The sequence below is a fragment of the Gobius niger genome, assembly GCF_951799975.1.
Source record: "Gobius niger genome assembly, chromosome: 2".
In the NCBI taxonomy this organism is placed as follows: domain Eukaryota; kingdom Metazoa; phylum Chordata; class Actinopteri; order Gobiiformes; family Gobiidae; genus Gobius; species Gobius niger.
In genome coordinates this window covers 42,647,479-42,666,800 of record NC_136853.1, presented here as the reverse complement: position 1 = coordinate 42,666,800, position 19,322 = coordinate 42,647,479, and the positions used below count along the sequence as shown (strand labels likewise).

The 19,322-nt window shown below is 41.0% G+C and overlaps 1 protein-coding gene across 1 annotated transcript; it reads left to right on the top strand.

The window, feature by feature from the left end:
• The first annotated feature begins 4,831 nt into the window (after nt 1–4,831).
• On the top strand, nt 4,832–18,230 carry LOC306959940 (protein mono-ADP-ribosyltransferase PARP12-like). Its single transcript, XM_079552195.1, has 11 exons — nt 4,832–5,168; nt 6,904–7,039; nt 8,737–9,463; nt 9,546–9,596; nt 11,139–11,265; nt 11,409–11,574; nt 13,934–14,054; nt 14,143–14,253; nt 15,916–16,123; nt 16,199–16,350; nt 17,747–18,230. The coding sequence occupies exons 1-11, from the start codon at nt 4,837–4,839 to the stop codon at nt 18,199–18,201; spliced, it is 2,586 nt and encodes an 861-aa protein (XP_079408321.1). The 5' UTR covers nt 4,832–4,836; the 3' UTR covers nt 18,202–18,230.
• The last annotated feature ends 1,092 nt before the right edge of the window (nt 18,231–19,322 follow it).

Here is a 19,322-nt window from a genome sequence, read left to right as displayed (position 1 = left end):
AGTAAAGTGGATACAACACCACAGCTCTGCACAGGCGCGACGAGATCATCCAACCCCTTGTTGACAGATTTTTCACCTTCAAATTCAAAACCGTCGACCGCAGAATCCCATTTTACTCTCACGACTCCACAAACGACAACTGCAATTGAAATCGCTAAAGCTAAGAAAACGGCAACACCGGCAACGCCACAGCTCTGCACAGGCGAGACAAGACCATCCAACTCCTTTTTGAAAGATTTTTCACCTTCAAATTCAAAACCGTCGACCGCAGAATCCCATTTTACTCTCACGACTCCACAAACGACAACTGCAATTGAAATCGCTAAAGCTAAGAAAACGGCGACACCGACAACGCCACAGCTCTGCACAGGCGCGACGAAATCATCCAACCCCATTTTGACAGATTTTTCACCTTCAAATTCAAAACCGTCGGCCGCAGAATCCCATTTTACTCTCACAACTCCACAAACGACAACTGCATTTGAAATCGCGACCGCCAAAGCTAAGAAAACGGCGACACCGACAACGCCACAGGTCACATCAGCAGAAGCAACGACTCGACCATCAAGTCCTTTTTCCCTGGATTTACCGTCAGATTCGTTACGGACTGCCACAACATCACAGTTTGTTTCCCCAACTCCACAGAAAACACACGCAGCGACTAAATCCGCCGCAGAATCTCGAGTAGCATTGACAACGATGGCCGCAACATCAAGTGCAGCGACATCAACGTCACATTCCTCAACCACGATCGCAAAAGCTAGACCTGCATTGACCAAATCTGCAAGTTTACGGTTCGTACCTGAAACAAATTCACCGACTGCCTTATCAACATCGAAATCAAATTCGTCATCATCAACTGCAGAGTCTAAAGCTGCAGCATCACCGTTTGCATCTGGAACACATTCATCAACTAGGTCTTCAACTAGATCCAAAGTCGAAGCTGAATCAAAATCACAAGTGAGAACCCCAACATCTGCAGCACAATTCACACTTTCACCAGCGACTAAATCTGCAGCAATTTCACGAGGTTCCTTCGCTACAACAACTGCTGGTAACAGGCCAGGACAATTTCCATCCCTGTCTTCTCAAACCACGATTGCACAAACGAAATCAGAAATGACATCACCAGTAACGGAGGCAAAATCTCAACGAGAGACCAGAAGACTCGAAAGATCTGCATCCACAAACATGCCAACTGCAACGTTCAAATCAGCCTCACCATTTGGATATGCAGTGGTGTCATTCCCAGGAGCATCCGGATCTGCTACGGGATCAACAACGGGATCAACAACGGGATCAACAACGGGATCAACAACGGGATCTGCTACGGCCGCAGAAACGGCAAACAAGAAAAAAAAAACATGTGTTATTGCATAAGCATACACTACAAAAAGTAAATATTGAGCATTGGCTTAAAGCAGTACTAAGTAACGTGTTTACCTTAATAATACTTCCCGTAGTCCCTGTGGGGGTAATACAAGTGTTTATGGGATGATTGGAGGGTCTTTCATCTCCCCCTGGTGTCTCTGACCAGAAAGCCATGTTTGCAACTTGACTGCCACCGGTGCGGAGAAAGCAATACACACTAATGGAATCACGAAGAAGAAGCTAACATGCTAACGGGCAAAGCTAACTGCGGGCTAACGTCACTTTAAACAGTATTTACAGCAAAGTTTGAGTGAAAAAAAATATTTCCATCGTATAATTGGATGCACCGTAACCCTCCCTCCCTTCGCCTTTACTGTCGGCGTAGTATTTACTCTCCAAGACAATTAATAAGTTAAAAAATCGTAACTTTCTACTACACCCGCAGTTGCGCTTATGGCCTCTAGGGGGAAGAGTTACTTAGTACTGCTTTAAATGACTTGAATTGAGGAAATGTATCTTGTTTTTGTCGGTTTTCACCCATTTAGACACTTTTCCTGATCGGACCAAGTTTACTTTGCTTGCTTGAGGACATTTCAGACCAGTTCTAGGGTAAATCTCACTTGAAATAAGAAAGTAAAATTGCCAATGAGAAAAGACCAATCTTCTAACCCCATTGGCAAAGAAAATGACCTGAAATAATACGAAATGTATCGAAACGAGTCAGAAACATCTCAGAGCAAGTGAAATAATCCAGGACAAATGCCCAAGGACCAATAATGTACTAAAGCAAAAGTAAAAGTACCTAATGCAATTTTTACTTAAGTAAAAGTATAAAAGTATGGATTATAAAATGTAAAAGTATTTAAGTGTGGAGGATTTAAAAAAAATCATTTGAATACAACCAGGTCTAAATGAGTAAACCACTAACTCAGGTTATAAATCAGGAACTAAACCTGGTCTAAACCTGGACTAAACCGGGTCTAAACCAGATCTAAACAAGGTCTTAAGGAGTAAACCACTAAACCAAGTCTAAACTGAGACTAAACCAGTTCATGGTCGAGAGGTCACTTTGAAAATAAAATACTTTTACTTTTAACCCAATTTAAAAATGTAGTGGAATAGAAAGTACAGATACAGGCTCTAAAATGTAGTGAAGTAAAAGAAAAAAGTACTAAGCAGAAGTACCTATAATTTGTACTTTTTACTTTGTTACATTCAGTCTTTCTATCAGGCCTCATATGCAAAGAAGTGGAGATCAGGAGCTTTGTTGTTTTGAAGAGATTTTCTTTCTTTAATTCCTGTTTTGTTCAACAGTGTATAATTATATATTTTTTGTTTATAGGTTTAAGAAGCAAGTTAGGTAACATATAAATAAAACTTAAAGGCACACTGCGCAACATTTTGGATGATATCATTGCCGGCGATACAAAACATCCTCCTAATGTTCAGCTTAACGCAGAAAATTGCTATTTATTTTGTGCATTGGTTAATCAAAGAATGGACTGGGTTCTGGTCTTCACCTCTTTAAATCTCATATTTGGCCGACTTTAGTGGACATCTCCATGGAGACGAGCTGGAGACGTCCAGCTCCCAGTAAAGTTACAGTCAGGTCTGAGGAGAGCCGATGCCCTCACAGCACGTTGAATTTTTGAGTATTTTAAACTCTAAAAATATATGTATGTAATGTAAAATAAATGCTTGTACTTTATTCTACATTTTGGGTGAAATGCTACGCGGTGTGGCTTGAACTAAAACCCTGAAGTTAATTAATTAAATACATGATTCTATTATAAATCAGAGTGTCTCAGATTCTATCCTTTATGTATTGCATATATTACAACTTTGGATAGAAAAAAAAGAGCAAGTTGTTATTTTAGGATCTGAACTCATGTAAGTTGTCCTTATTTTTTGAAATTCATGTCTCTAATCATATGCTATGGATCTTTAAAGCATAGTTGAAGAATCTTTAAAGCAGGGATGCCCAAAGTGGGTGACTTACTTTGGTAAATAGGGATGCAGTACACTGTTTGGCCACCAGCGTCAAATTGGGGGCGCTGTTTCACTCCTTTCGCAGAGTTAAGGAAACACTGTTGTGTCTTGGTGTTTATCAATCACAGAGCGTTGTAGCATCAACTTTCACAGTTTTCCAACTTTCCAGCAAAGGTACGTGTTAAAATTGACTTGTAAAACAATTGATGCTGAACTGACACTTTCAAAATGATCTATGGCATTTTCTTTGAGTTAAATGAATGAGGTAAAGTCACTATAGGTAGCCTACTATAGATACAGGTGTTGTTTACATTGTTGATTTTGTTCTACAAAAACTAGGCTTTTGCCGTAGTTAAAGGGGGGTATTATGCAAAATCGACTTTTTCAAGCTTCACATCATGTTATTATGTCATTCCCTCATTAAAAACATGCCTGAAGTGTTGCCTTGGCACATTCACGTATTTTTGAGTAATCTGTAAAAACTCTGATGGCGGCCATTTTAGGGATAGGTTTGCCTGAGTCCTCCTAGGAACGCCCCCACCTCCTGGAGACGCCTTCGAGCTTTCGTCACCAGCCGAGTAACCAACCACTGCTCCTCAGCAGAACCCCCTCCCCACTGATGCCACAGACAGCGTGTGGAGGGGGCGTGTCGGAAAGGCTCAGCGGTTCTTAAAGAGACAGAGGCCTATTTCAAGACATTCACTACAGCCATTTTGAGAGAGCAATTTTATACAAGGCAGTTATTCTAATTTACTGCATTTACAGACCAACAGAAGGTTTGGTCATCATTGTAGTGTGATATAGGTGCTATGGGATTGAAAAAAGCATAATAATAATAATAATAATAATAATAATAATAATACATAGGTCTTATATAGCGCTTTTCAGGAGACACAAAGACGCTTTACAAGTGAGACAGACAAACAAAGATGGCAGAGCTATTGTTGGTTGTAAGTGAGCTGAAACAGGTGGGTTTTGAGCAGTTAATAATACCCCCTCTTTAACATTTCTTTTAATCAAGCATGTTATTTGCATTGATAGAATCATGTGCAAATTTATGGGCTACCGAAAAATAAAATAAAGTAACTATTATTATTTGCAGTTATATGTGTTTCACGCTTGACATCGCTGTGTTTGACCCGCCACTCACAGGCACCTTTTCATTCTGGCCCTCGGAGGCAAAAAGTGTGGGCACCCCTGCTTTAAAGTATAGTTGAATAATAATAATAATAATCCAAGTTATATCAAATACATCTGTGGACTGTAGACTATTACAGATAGACCACAGTCGATTGTATTATTGTATTTGTGTGTGTCTTTTGAGTGCCCAGAAAAGCGCAAATAAACCAAGCTCTTATGTTACTCGGCCTTGTTGCGTGATGGCTCCCTCTCGTGGGGAACATGTGTATTACATAAGGAAATTCCTGAGAGCCTAAGTTTCGATTTCCTTTCGTCATAAAACATCCCTCTCCCTCCATGTTTGTTTATCCTAAGCCACAGTCAGGCAGACGCATATGGTTCACACTCGCTCTGGTGCGGTTCATGATGGAGTCGGAGATACTGAAGTTTATTCTGAACAACCAAGGATCTGTGGACACCGAGGAGCTGGTGTATAATTTGTGCGACTACGCGCTGCTGACGGACATTCTGTGCAAGAATGACAAGTTCGTTTCGTGTGTGTTCACGGGGAAGCCGCGGGTGGTGGTCCAGAGCCCGGTGACCGTCTGCAGGGCGAAGGAGTGTCCGGGCTCCTGCGGGCGGCTGCACCTTTGTCTGTCCTTCCTCTTCAGCGAGTCTTGCCCTTACAGGTAAACTCTCTATTAAAACCTTGTCCTCTGTCTCTGTGTTAAAGCCCTCTCAGGTGTGTGCAAAAGACGAGGTTTTTATCATGACTTGATGTAGTAATAATCCAGTCTTCATAATGTTACACTCCTGAAATGGCATTTTTATCAAGAAAAGTAGGATCAAAGGACATGAGTTGATGTGACTGTGACATCACGTGACAAGACGGTCTCGCTCACCATGTGTTCCGGAAGTAAAAATACCAATAAGTAAAATAAGAATAATCAAACAGATTTAAAATGGATGTAGGAAACTGTAGCTTTTGTGAAAGTGAACCAGAAGATTTAGATCATCTTTTTTGTTTGAGTTTGTTTGTCCAAAGGTTTTGGCTGGACCTGAATTCAGATTATCAATCTAACAATTAATGATATAAAATAGGGTATTTTTCGCAATAATCATAATGTTTTTGGTCTTAACAACATAATTCTCTTAAAGAGGGGGTATTCTGCTTTTTTCAGTCACATAGCACCAGTCTATATCACACTACAATGATGACCAAACCTTCTGTTGGTCTGTAAATGCAGTAAATTAGAATAACTGCCTTGTATAAAATTGCTCTCTCAAAATGGCTGTAGTGAATGTCTTGAAATAGGCCTCTGTCTCTTTAAGAACCTCTGACCCTTTCCGACACGGCTGTGTGAATGGTAATGTGAATGCCATTTATACAATCTATAACATGCCCCATGTTCTTTTTATTTATTTTCTCTGAGATGTGCATTGCACTTAGTGAGGTCTTTACACGGTACCTTTTTCATTCGTATTTGAATGAATACAGAAAATAATAAAAGTTAAAAACAAATAAAAATAAAAATGAATAATCGAATGACGGCACAGACTCATGTATGTATTTGAATATTTATCCAAAACATACATGGAGGATTGTCCCGGAGTGTGCACGTGCGCACTGCCTAATGTGGGACACCTAAGCTCAGAGCCAACTCTATCAGAAAGTCATGACACTTCATAAACCAATGTTTGATAGTATTTAAAGCATTTAAACAATTGTTTGTGACTTTTTCCATGATATTTGAGGGATGTTGTTATTTACAAAAAATTGTGCAATATTTGGTAAAAAATATGCTGTATCTTTATTTATTTATTTATTTAGGGGAGTCCTGGCCCCAGATGATAAGATAAGATAAGATAAGATAAGATAAGTTAAGATAAGATAAGATAAGATAAGATAAGATAAGATAAAATAAGATAAGATAAGATAAGACTTGATTGATCTCACAATGGAGGAATTTACTTGTTACATTCAGCTCTTAGAAACACTCAGGGTGTGCAAAAAGGCAGAAAAGTGTTTAAAGTGTTAAAGAACCTATTTTTGTGGTAGGTATGTTTTTAGTGGTGGGGAAACTGGAGTACATGCAAATAACTTAAGCAGGCTGAAGCGGTAGGAACGGACGACAGCGAGACCAACATTCAAATAGCAACATTGAGACTGTATGAAGGCCTAGTTACAAATTCATGAAAGCCCTTTACAGAGGTTGCCACACCTGCCCAGGGGCACACTATAGAGACATGGCTGCCATAATAACCGCCAATCACCTCCTACCTCCTACCAATCACAATCTAGGCAGTGCCACAATCACAGTTTACTTGACCTTATAATAGCCCTTATAACAAGCAGCCACAAACCTTTTTATAACCTTTCAACTGGATAGTTCAACTACTATCCACTGCTTTTCATTGTTCCAGGAGAGGGTGCAGTTTCTCCCATGATCTGCAGTCGGACTACAACATGGAGGTGCTCAGGGAGTTTGGCCTGGACGCACTGAGCAGGACTGAGCTGTGCCTGCTCCTGCTGCAGAGCAACAACACACTGCTGCCTCCCGTGAGTATGGCAGGAACACTATTTGTCCATTCCATCTTTGATGGTCAGCTTTAGTGACCTGTATCAACACTGTTGAATCCTGCTGGCCCAGAACAAGTAGTAGTAGTATGCTGAAGAACTTCTGGTATTATTACGCCTTACAATAGTTCCATTTTTTATCCACTTAGAAAATCCACATTGTTAAGTTTTCTGTAGCTATACTTGGATCATGTAACACTTCACGTAACCATAGAGGCTAAATGCTGACACCGTCTGTGCTGTGTCTGAGTTCACACGTGAAGACGAGACAGCTACAAATGAACTCGTCTAAGCTAAGATAAGAACATATCTCAGTATGTAAAAACGGCCTATTCCTTTAATGAACATACATGGGTCTCATGCATGTAAACACGCCACACCGGATTATAGCCTTGGGCTAATTTCCATCTGCCGTCCCCCCATTCGTGGGAATCGAACCCGGAACCTTCTAGCTGTGAAGCACGAGGGCAAACCACTGCGCTACCGTACCGCATTAACATGAATGCAATAAAATAATGTTACCCTATTTTTCCACTACAAATTAACCTATTAAGGCGAGACACGGCAGGTGAAAGTATTGATTTTTCACGCAGTGGTCGAAGTGGAGATTTTTATCTATTTTCCTCCCTTTACATCTTAGTTTTCATGTCAGATATAAAAATGACAAAACTCACCCGCATGATGTTTATTTTATGATGTTTTGTCTGCGAGGTGGGGGCAACCCGGAAGTAGCTGCTGCGCCGCGTAGAAACGCCGTCTTTCAAGCGGGTTTTCATTCATAAATATTGACAGATTTTACATCCACGTGTCCTGCTAAGGGGCCCCGTGATGACGCTTTCACCCAAATATGGTGTTTTTCCTCCTACGAGACGCTGGTGCGGAAGAGTCGAAGAACGGGCCGAGCATGAGCACTCGCTACAAAACTTCAGGGCTGGTTTTCTCTGAATGAGAGAAGCCGCACTCGGGCAGAGCCTGAGCCCTTATAGAAGCTCCCACAGACTCCAAACTTTACAGTCTGAGACCTAACAATATTTTGAAGGTTTTTTCAGAGGGATTTTTTAATATCTAATTCCTAGCCTGATTTATTCAGCTTTGAAACCAAAAAAACAGGCGGAATTTGAGTTTTTACAGATTTTTTCCCTGATGATTAGTTTATTGAAAAACTAAACAAAATATCCAAAATCCCCTCTGAAAAAATCTTAGTTACTAATATGTCAATAAAATAAAACCATAACATTTAATCAGGCTCAATTCATTATTTTGATTTTGTTGCCCAAAATATAGGCAATTTTGGCCATTTTAATGCTCAAAATGCCTTATTTGAAATCATAAAATGACAGAAAAATGCAATACATTTTTTTCTCATATTTATATCTGTAATGTTCAGCAAAAGTTTCAAATTGATATCTCTACATTAATTTTTTTTCCCTATTCACCTGCAGTGTCTCGCCTTAAATCACTTAACAATGATGTAAATATGATGACCAAATACAAATACTGCACACATGAATTAAACTGAACTTGGCGCCCACATTTTGCTTTAGGTCGTGTTTGCAAGAGCAATGAAAAGTAGTTTTTTTGTTTAAAAATAGTGGGGCAAAGGCATGAGGAAGCGCATTATGGATTATCTCTGTTCTCATACTTAACCTTTCCCTTTCAACCCCTTTGTCTTCCTAAAGATCTGCTATAAGTACAACTCCCGCGGCGGCTGCCAGGACGAGTGCCCGCGCCTGCACATCTGCGAGCGCCACCTGTGCCACGACTGCAACTGCCCCAGGACGCACGACTTCTCCGCCCCACAGCCGCTCAAAGTGCTGCAGGACAAGCGCATCCCGGAGCATCTCATGAAGGCCTTAAAGTCCGTCTACGCCAACAAACGGGCGCTGCGGCAGGCCGACCGAGAGAAAGCGGCTTCGAATCCCGATAACAATGAGTCCGAGGCGGCGGCGGACGGGTGCGATTCAGACTCCAGCAGCTGCTCGAGACAAAGTGGCCGCGGGAAGAGCGGTCGTCGGGGCAGAGGAGGCCGGGGGCATAGAGGGGCCCACGGGGGCAAAACGGGCAGAACGCAGCACCGAGAAACCGAGGAAACATTACCCGATGATGATGATTCAGATTCAAGCAGCGTTAGTGCAGGCCATAGTAGAGGCATGAGAGGTGGCTACGGGCCGGAGAGGGGAGGATTCAGGGGTAATAGAAGAGGTAGGGGCAACTGGAGAGGGGGCAGAGGTAGTAGAGGGAACAGGGGTAGTGGTGCCAGTAAGGCTCAAAAAACACCCTCGGATTGTGACTTACAAGCTGCAGAAAACCTTGACGATATCGAAGCAGAAAGAAGCCAAGATCCTCCTGCCAGTAATGCGGGCGCTGCAGATTGGGGGAACAGTCAACCGCAAAGGAGGCAAAGGGGTAACGCTGAAGTCTGTACTGCATTGTTGAAAATACGTTTCAAAAATGTAGCGTAATTTGTATGTTTTTCTCCCTCTCATAGATAAAACTGAGATCTGCATGTTCTTTATCAAGGGGCACTGTATACATGAGGGTAAGTGAGAAGCGGACAAGTGTTTTTCAAGTCTTTTTTTTCACATTGTGTGTGGCTCCGAAATGACAGTTATTTATATTTCCAACCTACAAAAGAAGAAAGATAAACATTTCAATAATCAATAATTACATATCAATAAGTAACTAATTATAAGTTGTGTTTAAAAAAGAAGATACATCTTAAATTTTGACATTAAAACACCAATTGAGACCTAAAGATGACGATTTTCAGGCAGTTGAGTTCCATAAATGGGAAGCGTAGAAGACTAAGAGCTTTGCCATATTTAGTCCGTACTCTGGGAACTACCAGCAGACCAGACCCAGCTGGGAGCGTCAGCAATAAAGGAAATGTACTAGGGCTGGGTACGATACATTTTCTTTCCCGATACATGTACTTTTCCGATACTTGAGTTTCAATCAATCACTCAAAGTTTATTTATATAGCACTTTACAACACCACAAGGAAGCCCAAAGCGCTTCACTGAAAGATAAAACAATTTATCCATCCATTTTCTTCCACTTTTCCCTTTCCGGGTCGTGGGGGCAGCAATTGAAGCTGCCCAAGTCACACTGCACCAGCCCCTTATTGCTCCTCCAGCAGGTGGTGGGTCCACAGAAGGACGGCCTCACGATTCTAACCGGGCCTGTTGGTCTCTCATGAGGGGCTTCTGAACTGCTCTTCTTTGTCTGACCCGTCACCCAGGACCTGTTTGCCCTGGGAGGGTCTCCCATGGCACCAGGGTCCCAAAGTCCCCGACAACAGAGCCCCCAGGATCATTCGGGCACTCAAACCCCTCCACCACGTTAAGGTGGCGGGTTCGAGGAGGGGACAAAGGTGTTAAAAGCCAGTTTGAAGAGATGAGTCTTTAATCTGGTCTAAAAAGAGACTGATCAGTGAGAACACGCAGACTGAGGGCAGGCCGTTCCATAGTTTAGGCGCTGCAACCCTAAAGGTACAATCACCCCACTGTTTGTACCAGGACCTGGGCAAGTCCAGAACCATTTGATCGGCGGACCTGAGAAACTCTGCTGGGGCGATGTACGGTCAACATCCCAGTTAAATATAGCGAGTCCATGAAGGGTTTAAAAAAATGATGTTTTATGGAAAAAATGAACATCATTGTTCTGTTTTCGATACCGATACCTGAACAATACTATTTTACCTATACTAAAATGTTTGCCATGTAGAACAATTTCTTTTAAATTTGTATCATTTATTTTAGCTGCAAAATCCAAGTAACTTCCGCTAATACTGTCCTTGGACCCAACAGGAATCAAATCTTGGTCTCTAAAGACATTTAAAAAAAAATCGGTACCAGTAGTACCTAAACTTTTTTCCGATACCCTACTGGTATTGTACGGTACCCAGCCCTTGAAAGTACTGTATGATAGTTCTTCTGTTGCTGCGCTGGAGATGGGGCGGCTGAGTTTGGCTCGATTGGTAGTTAGTTGAGAGGCGGAGGCTGCAGGTGACTGGCCGATTGTCTGTGAGGAGTTACTGGGTTGTTTTGTCTGAATTTGTCATTGATTTTGCATTCCACAGATCGCTGTTTCAAAGCTCATGACAAGTTGCCGTACAGATGGGAGATCAAACAGAACGGCCAGTGGACTCCAATGGCTGACAATGAGAAGATCGAGAATGACTATTGCAACCCTGAAAACACTTACAGGTATCTTTGGTTTAGGGACCATACTCCATTTGAAATGCATTGGACAGTATGTACATCTCTTATAGCATGCATGTTTTGTCCGTTGCTTCAGGCTGACTTCGTAAAATAGGGATAATAATTCGACATTTCCTTTTGTCCTGCAGCACGACAAGTCCTCCAGTGCATTTTGACACTATGAAATGTAAAACAGATGAAGTGAGGCGTCTCTCTACTGTTAACTCTGTGTTAGAGCCTGACTTCATCCACACCACAGACTGGCTCTGGTATTGGGAGGACGAGTACGGCAAGTGGTACCAGTACGCAGCCATTGTAAGTAAAAACAAAGGAAAGAAGGAAAAAATTAAGGCGAGACACTGCAGGTGAATAGGGAAAAAATGTATATTAACAGATATCAATTTGAAACTTTTGCTGTCGATCACTGGCATAAATATGAGAAAAAAATACATTGCAAGTTTTCTGTTATTTTATCTTTTCATATAAGAACAAGGTGTTTTATGCCTAAAGATGCCCCAAATTTCCCATCTTTTCGGCGACGAGATCTGAATAATGGATGGAGCTACGTTCAAATTTATGGTTTCATTTTATTAATAAATGAGTTACCAAGACTTTTTCAGAGGGGATTTAGGATTTCTTGTTTAGTTTTAAAATAAGCTGTTTTTTAGTGGAAAAATTTGCAAAAAAAATAATTTTCGCCTCATTTTTTGACATTCAAAACTCAATAAATGGGGCTTAGGGATTAGATAATAAAAAAATCCCCCTGAAAAAATCTTCCAAATATTGTTCAGTCCAAGGCTGGAAAATTTGAAGTCTTTAGGTCCGACTGACGTGGACGTAGCGTCGCCACAATGACAGAAAGATGTGTTTTGAGAAAAAGGCCCTTGAAATTGCGTTCTCCCATATAAGTCTATGGGAGAACATTGAATCAGCGCAATATTTAAACACGTTATTGTGATGATTGGGCATATTTTCTGTTTCCGGGTGAAAGCTTATATGTTCAGAGACCAATTTGACCCAAAACCTGAAAACTGAAAAAATTGAGTTTTGCCTGTAGTGTCTCCCCTTAAGTTGTTCTTCCGTCCAGATACACGTTGACATCGAGAAAAAGGTTAATTTTCTGACATGACAAGCAACAGCGAATAGATTTGTTTTAAAAATCAGGATTCGGTTCATATCGTCCATTCTAAACAAGTCCAGTAGATTATTTGAAAGGTATCAAATAATCATGGTGTCAGCATGAAATTTACACGCTGATCTTAAAGAACACTGCTTGATAGCTTGATACATAAGAAGGTCACATAGGGCTGGGCAATTAATCCAAATCTAATCGAGATCGCAATCTCTACTTCGGTCAATCTCAATAATCGTCATAGGACTTTATAATCGACAGGTTTACAGACATTTCTTTGACACAAACAATATCTAGTTTTGGAGTTTGGATGAGACGATGGAAGACTTTTGTTAAATGAAACTGGAGGAAAGCCTTGTTTTTTGGTTGAGCTGAGGCTTGAATAAAAGATGTATCTAGTTTTATGAATCAGCAATGTAGGGCTGAACGATATAGACAACATTTTTTTTTTTTTTCACAAATATGTTTATTGAAATTTTCAATTTTAGCACACACATACACAAACACAAGAAAAGAAAAGATAATCCCTCCCCCCACCCTAAAACCCACCCTTCACTCAATTACAACAACATTATTTTCTACGGATCAAAGTCTTTTACAAGGCGTAGAAAGGGCCACCAAATGTCTTTAAAGTCCTCCAGTTTTCCTTTGGCCATGTATGTCAGTTTCTCCAGTGCTAAGTTACTGCTCATCAGTTTAATCCACTGTTTCACTCCAGGTCTTTCTGTGTCCTTCCATTTCAAAGCAATAACATATTTCACCTGCACCAAACAAAAATTGACAAGTTTCTTGTTTTTTGTATTGCATTTGAAACTATTTGGAAAGATTTGCAATATACAGAGTTTACCATCTAAGGGCATTCTACATTCAATTAAATCAGAAATGAGCGCACACATTTGCTTCCAAAATTTGAATTTCCTCACACTGCCACATATAATGATAAAGTGTCCCCTTGTCTTTACCACATTTGACACAATCATCAGGAATATTTAGGGTTGAAATCCAATATAGACAACATTTCATCCCTCGATATTTATGCCACATATCTCGACATCGATATGATACGATATAACTACAGCTTCTGTGAAAACCAAGCATTTTTCAGAAGATTAAAAACATAATACAAAAGAGTGCAGTTTTATTGATGAAAATCTATGTTGTTTATAGCTTGCTTTATCGATATTTATATTGTGAATGTTCATATCTCGATATCGATATGATAACGCTATATCTCTCAGCCCTAGCGAGATGTATTTAATTTATTATGAAAAAATAACATTGAATTGAAAATTGAGATTTTTTTTTCCAAAGTCGCCCAGCCCTAAGATCACGTAAAGTGAATATATTGAGTGTTTCTCAGAGAAAAGGCTGTTGAGGTTTGTTAATTGCAGCCATTCAAATTGAAAACGATCCCACAGCCTGACTAAGTATTCTTGACCAAGATACTAGAACAAGTTCTGAAAAACACCCTTTCCTATAGTAACCGCAGTGTCCTTTATGAAGCGTGCTGTTCTCATCTTTGCTTTGTATGTTGTGTTGCAGACAAGTGAGCATAGATTAGCCTCTATCACCAGTATAGACCTGGAGGAGCGGTATGTGAAAAATGACCAGGATGTGATGACGTTTTCTGCTGGTTCACATTCATATGAACTCAGCTTCCAAGGTTTACTATACATTCAATAAAATACCTTCAAAATGATATTTAGTTATAATGATAGTGATGATTATTATTATAAATTGTATTTTCTCAGATATGATACAAACAAATCTGAAATACAACACTAAGCGGCTGGTGAGGAGACGTCCTCGATTTGTCTCTGCAGCTGAGGTCCAAACCAAGAGGTACGGCTCATTCACTGAAGGCACTGCTTCAGCTGCACAATATTCCTATATTACAGCGATACTGAGGCGGACACAGTGGCTCTGTTTGTTTAGATAACACATCTAGACAATATTTTTTTGTTATTTTCTCATTTCCCGTGGCCTCTTGGATAAATGAAAGTGGAGTAAAATGAAAGTAAATGCATAGAAAAGTGTGATTAATTGAATAAACAAATAAGGAGAAAACAATTGCAAGGTCATGTGAAGGGACTGCATGAAGCTAAAATGTCAGAAATTAGTTGGCAGCAGTTGCCGTTTTAAAAGTAATTTTTTCTCCCTTAAAGGAATAGGCCACCGTTTTTACATACTGAGATATGTTCTTACCTTAGCTTTGACGAGTTCTTTAGGACCTGTCTGATCTTCCCCCGTGCCTTCAGTCACGTAAACACAGCGCAGACGGCGTTAGCATTTAGCCTCTCCCTCTCTCCTCTATAGCTCCAAAACAGGTCAAGATAGAAGCTACCAAGCTCTTCCACGCTTTCCCTCTTTAAATATGGTTATGTGAAGTGTTCCACTACAAAGTATAATTACACAAAATTAAACAATGTGGATTTTCTAAGCGGATAAAAGGGGGAACTATATTGTAAGCGTAATAATACCAGGAGTAGTTAGAAATCCGCGCAGTAATCTTCACCTTACTGCGCAATAATCTTCAATTTACTGTGCGGATGCCAAATTACTCCTGGTATTATTACGCCTTACAATATAGTTCCCCCTTTTATCCGCTTAGAAAATCCACATTGTTTAATTTTGTGTAATTATACTTTGTAGTGGAACACTTCACGTAACCATATTTAAATAGGGAAAACGTGGAAGAGCTTGGTAGCTTCTATCTTGACCAGTTTTGGAGCTATAGAGGAGAGAGGGAGAGGCTAAATGCTAACGCCGTCTGCGCTGTGTTTACGTGACTGAAGGCACGGGGGAAGATCAGACAGGTCCTAAAGAACTCGTCAAAGCTAAGGTAAGAACATATCTCAGTATGTAAAAACGGTGGCCTATTCCTTTAAGCTGCAAAATATTCCTATACCACAGCGATATTGAGTCGGACACAGTGGCTCTGTCTATATCTAGACAATATTTTTGTTGTTATTTTCTCATTTCCCATGGCCTCTTGGATAAATGAAAGTAAATGCATAGAAAAGTGTGATCGATTGATTAAATAAATAAATAAGGAGAAAACAATTGCAAGGTCATATGAAGGGACTGCATGAAGCTAAAATGTCAGAAATTAGTTGGCAGCAGTTGCCGTTTTAAAAGTAATTTTTTTCTCCTTTAATGTTCAATTGCATGAAAAATAAATCGTAAATGTGTATGTTGAAACTGCAATCGAAACGCAATAGCTGTCAGAAAAATTGCTCTTACTTTTCTTTTGGTCAAAACCGTGCAGCCCTGGCTCGGCTCATGTCACATATAAATCATTATCACTACGGTTTTCTTTTGTAGGAAACATCCAAAACGCTCCAATGCTGTACCGGACTACTGGGAGAAAACACAGATCCCTCTTGTTGGATATAAGGTATAAACGTGTGTTATAGTCAGAACTAGGATGAACAATCACCAAACAAGCTGATCGTTCCCCCAATTGTTCTGGTTCTGTATGTGTTGTGAACCAGATGAGACTCAAATACAATATTGACGCTTAGAAGGGTCTCCTGTTACAAAAATAAAAGCATATCCCCTTATTTGTGATCTATTTTGTTGTTCACTTGTTGGTTTCAAGACTGTAGCATTGCCGTCCTCCTCTGGGGAGTATAGAGAAATCCAAGATCTCTTTCGTCGGACCATGGCTGGTTTTGAAATCCTTAAAATCCAGAGGGTCCAGAACAAAGCACTCTGGGAGGCCTTTCAGCTGTGAGTATGTATTTGTAAGCTTAGTTTTTCAGTTCAGATGGGTGTGAAATAGACGGCGTTATTGTTTTATCACAGGTGCAAAACTCACATGAAAATGAAAAATGGAGGACAGCTCGTTTTGGAGAAGAAGCTTTTCCACGGGACGGACCCGAAATACGTGAATACTATTTGTGAGGCTAATTTTGACTGGAGAGTCTGTGGAGTCAACGGGACAGTTTATGGCCAAGGTGAGCAAGGTTCTGTTTGGTGTTTTCAATATGAACTAGTTAATATTTTGTGTTTTACATAGTGATGGGCAGGTGAAGCCTTGTAACACTTCGTGGCTTTCCTAGCAAAGAAAGTGTGGTATGCTTCGAAGTCTCTGAGCTGTTTCATTCAGTTTGAACACTGACCTCTTGTGGACAAACTTTATTATCGCGACTTCTCATAAACACGGCTGAAGCACCAACACAATCATGTGGACGAGAAGTTTCAAACAGACGTGTGGCAGTTTTATTATTTGCAGCCTGATATTGATGTTTGAATGATAAAATCAATCATAGGCCGATAAATAAGAGTCATTTTCTTTGTAAAGTGGGTCTGTGCTTCACGGAGCTCCAGTGGGCGGGGCCTCAGCCACCAGCTAATTTTGGCACTATTTGCCGTAGATGTCGTTCCTTACGTTTCCCTCACCTGATCAGCTCCACGCCTGCTTTTGTCCATCTATCCATCCATCTTCTTCCACTTTTCCGTTGCCGGGTCGTGGGGGCAGCAGTTGGAGCTGCCCAAATCACATGGCACCAGCCCCTTATGGCTCCTCCTGCAGGTGGTGGGTCCACAGAAGGACGGCCTCATGGTTCTAACCGGGCCTGTTGGTCTCTCATAAGGAGCTTCTGACCCGCTCTTTGTCTGACCCGTCACCTAGGACCTGTTTGCCATTAGAGACCCTACCAGGGGCACGAAGCCCCAACAACAGAGCCCCAGGATCATTCAGGTGTTCAAACCCCTCCACCACGTTAAGGTGGCGGTTCCAGGAGGGGGCCTGCTTTTGTATCTGTTCAAAAGCAGGACTTTGTAATGAATAAGAAAATACAAAATGTATTCTGGCTCACAGCCACTCTCGCCACACGAACGCAGTTAAATGGGAAATGGGGGAAATACAGCACATTTATTTATCTATGACTAATGATTAACATCATTATATGGACGAGGGAACATCCGTTGTTTAGCGCCTCGCCGCTAAAGGCAGCTCAGTGAGACGCTCTGAGCCGATGACACGCTTTGAGACACGATACGCAGCGCACAGAATGAAGCAGTTTTCGAGACAGTCACGTGACCAGGTGTTACTGAAAGAGGCTCCGACGCAGTGTTTTGAGTTTTTTATGCCATCACTAGTTTTACATCTTCTCACTTTTTTTGACTGAAAAGCCCAACTAGTTTTAATGTACTGTACAAGTTTCTTTTCTGCATTTGACTAATTCGTATTAAATGCCAGGAGCAATGGGTGACTGTAGTTGAGCTCCTGTGTACCAGATTTGAGTGTTGATCTTGGTCAGGAGTATCTAGATGAAAGCTTACTCTGCATAATTAACTTTCACACCCACATATTAGATCTAATCAAAGCATCCTATGTCTTTACTACAGGAAGTTACTTTGCACGTGACGCCAAGTACTCCCACGACTACACCGGCGACTTCGACCCGCGCTTTATGTTTGTGTCCCGGGTTTTGGTCGGAGAATTCGCCCAAGGCTCCACTGAGTACAGACGTCCTCCTTCTAAAGACGGAGGAGACGTGAACCTGTTCGACAGCTGTGTGAACGACGTCAACAACCCCTCCATCTTTGTGGTGTTTAACGCGCAGCAGATCTACCCCGAGTACCTGCTCCAGTACAGGCGGACGGGCCAAAGCAATGTCTATTCACAAAGTAGCTACGCTGCGCAAAGACCAACTACCCACCCTTTGTTTAGAAGCACCCCACAACCAACAGCCCCACCAACAAGGGCACCTGCACCTTCTTATACACCGTCACCATCAACATCATACTCAAGCAACACATCTGCAGCAGACGACAACCAAAGTTCATGTATCATTGCTTAAAATGTTGTGTTCTCAGTCTATCTAGATCAAGGGTGGGTAATTAATTTTCATAAGTGGCCACATAAGAAGCCTGAATTGAGTCGGAGGGCTGTTCCGACAATAACTCGAACTTATTCTGCAACTTTATCCTATTGTACATTACAATAAATTGTGTATTTTGAATATCTGATTCTGGTATTTAGTAGGACAATTATTTTCTGAAAATAGTTTGCCATATCAAGCCAAGGAAACGCATGTGTGTGCATCGTTATTTAGCTTATTCAACTTCTTATCCTCGTTAACTTCTATCATAGCACTGAATGCACCTCTGCTGCCTTCAGTTTCTGGGAAGTGAAGCGATAGCAGGGGTCTCCAAGTAAATTTCTCTGAGGGCCAAAACATACATGGGGAGTGTATTGCCGGGGTCCATTAAAGGGACTATACAGAGTTAAAAAATGTTAAAATGATGTATTTTCCTCCCCCTACATGTTCCAGCCATGTCCTAGGTGTAGAATGAGCCCAGACCTGTTCAACACAACTGCCTCTAAAATCCTGCACTCACTCCAAAAATTGTTACTTCGGGTCCGAAGTGCCGTCATGCACAAACTTAATATAGAAGCTGCAGTTACATGTATGACCTGAGGTAGCAGTAGTGAGTATACAATGGCCAACTTGAATCTAGCCCCTTTAACAAAAGCTCCAAAATAAAAAAAATGTATTGATTGGGAAAATACTATTGAGGAAACTTTTTTCAATAAATGAAAAATAATGAGCCTGACAGGACTGTAAGCCAATGTGTTTGTATCCTGATCTCTCGTCATGTGAGTGCCCTCTGCTGGACACGTGTGGAATTCTTTCCTTTTATTTTTTATTTAAGCAGCCCCCTAGTGGCTGGAGTGAGCATTCTGGTAATTTCTTTCAGTGTTAATTTCTTCTTCTCTTCTTCGACTAAAATGTTCAGTCTTAATTTTAGTCAAAGTGATATTTTAGTCGACAAAAATAAGACTAAATAAAAATGAAAAGGAGAGACTAAAATCATCCAAACTTCTATTAACAGTCTGAAAGAGAGATCATGTAAATCCTCTGCCAAAATCATGAATTTATGCCCTGCAAGTCGTGGGCCGGATTCAATCATCTCCGCC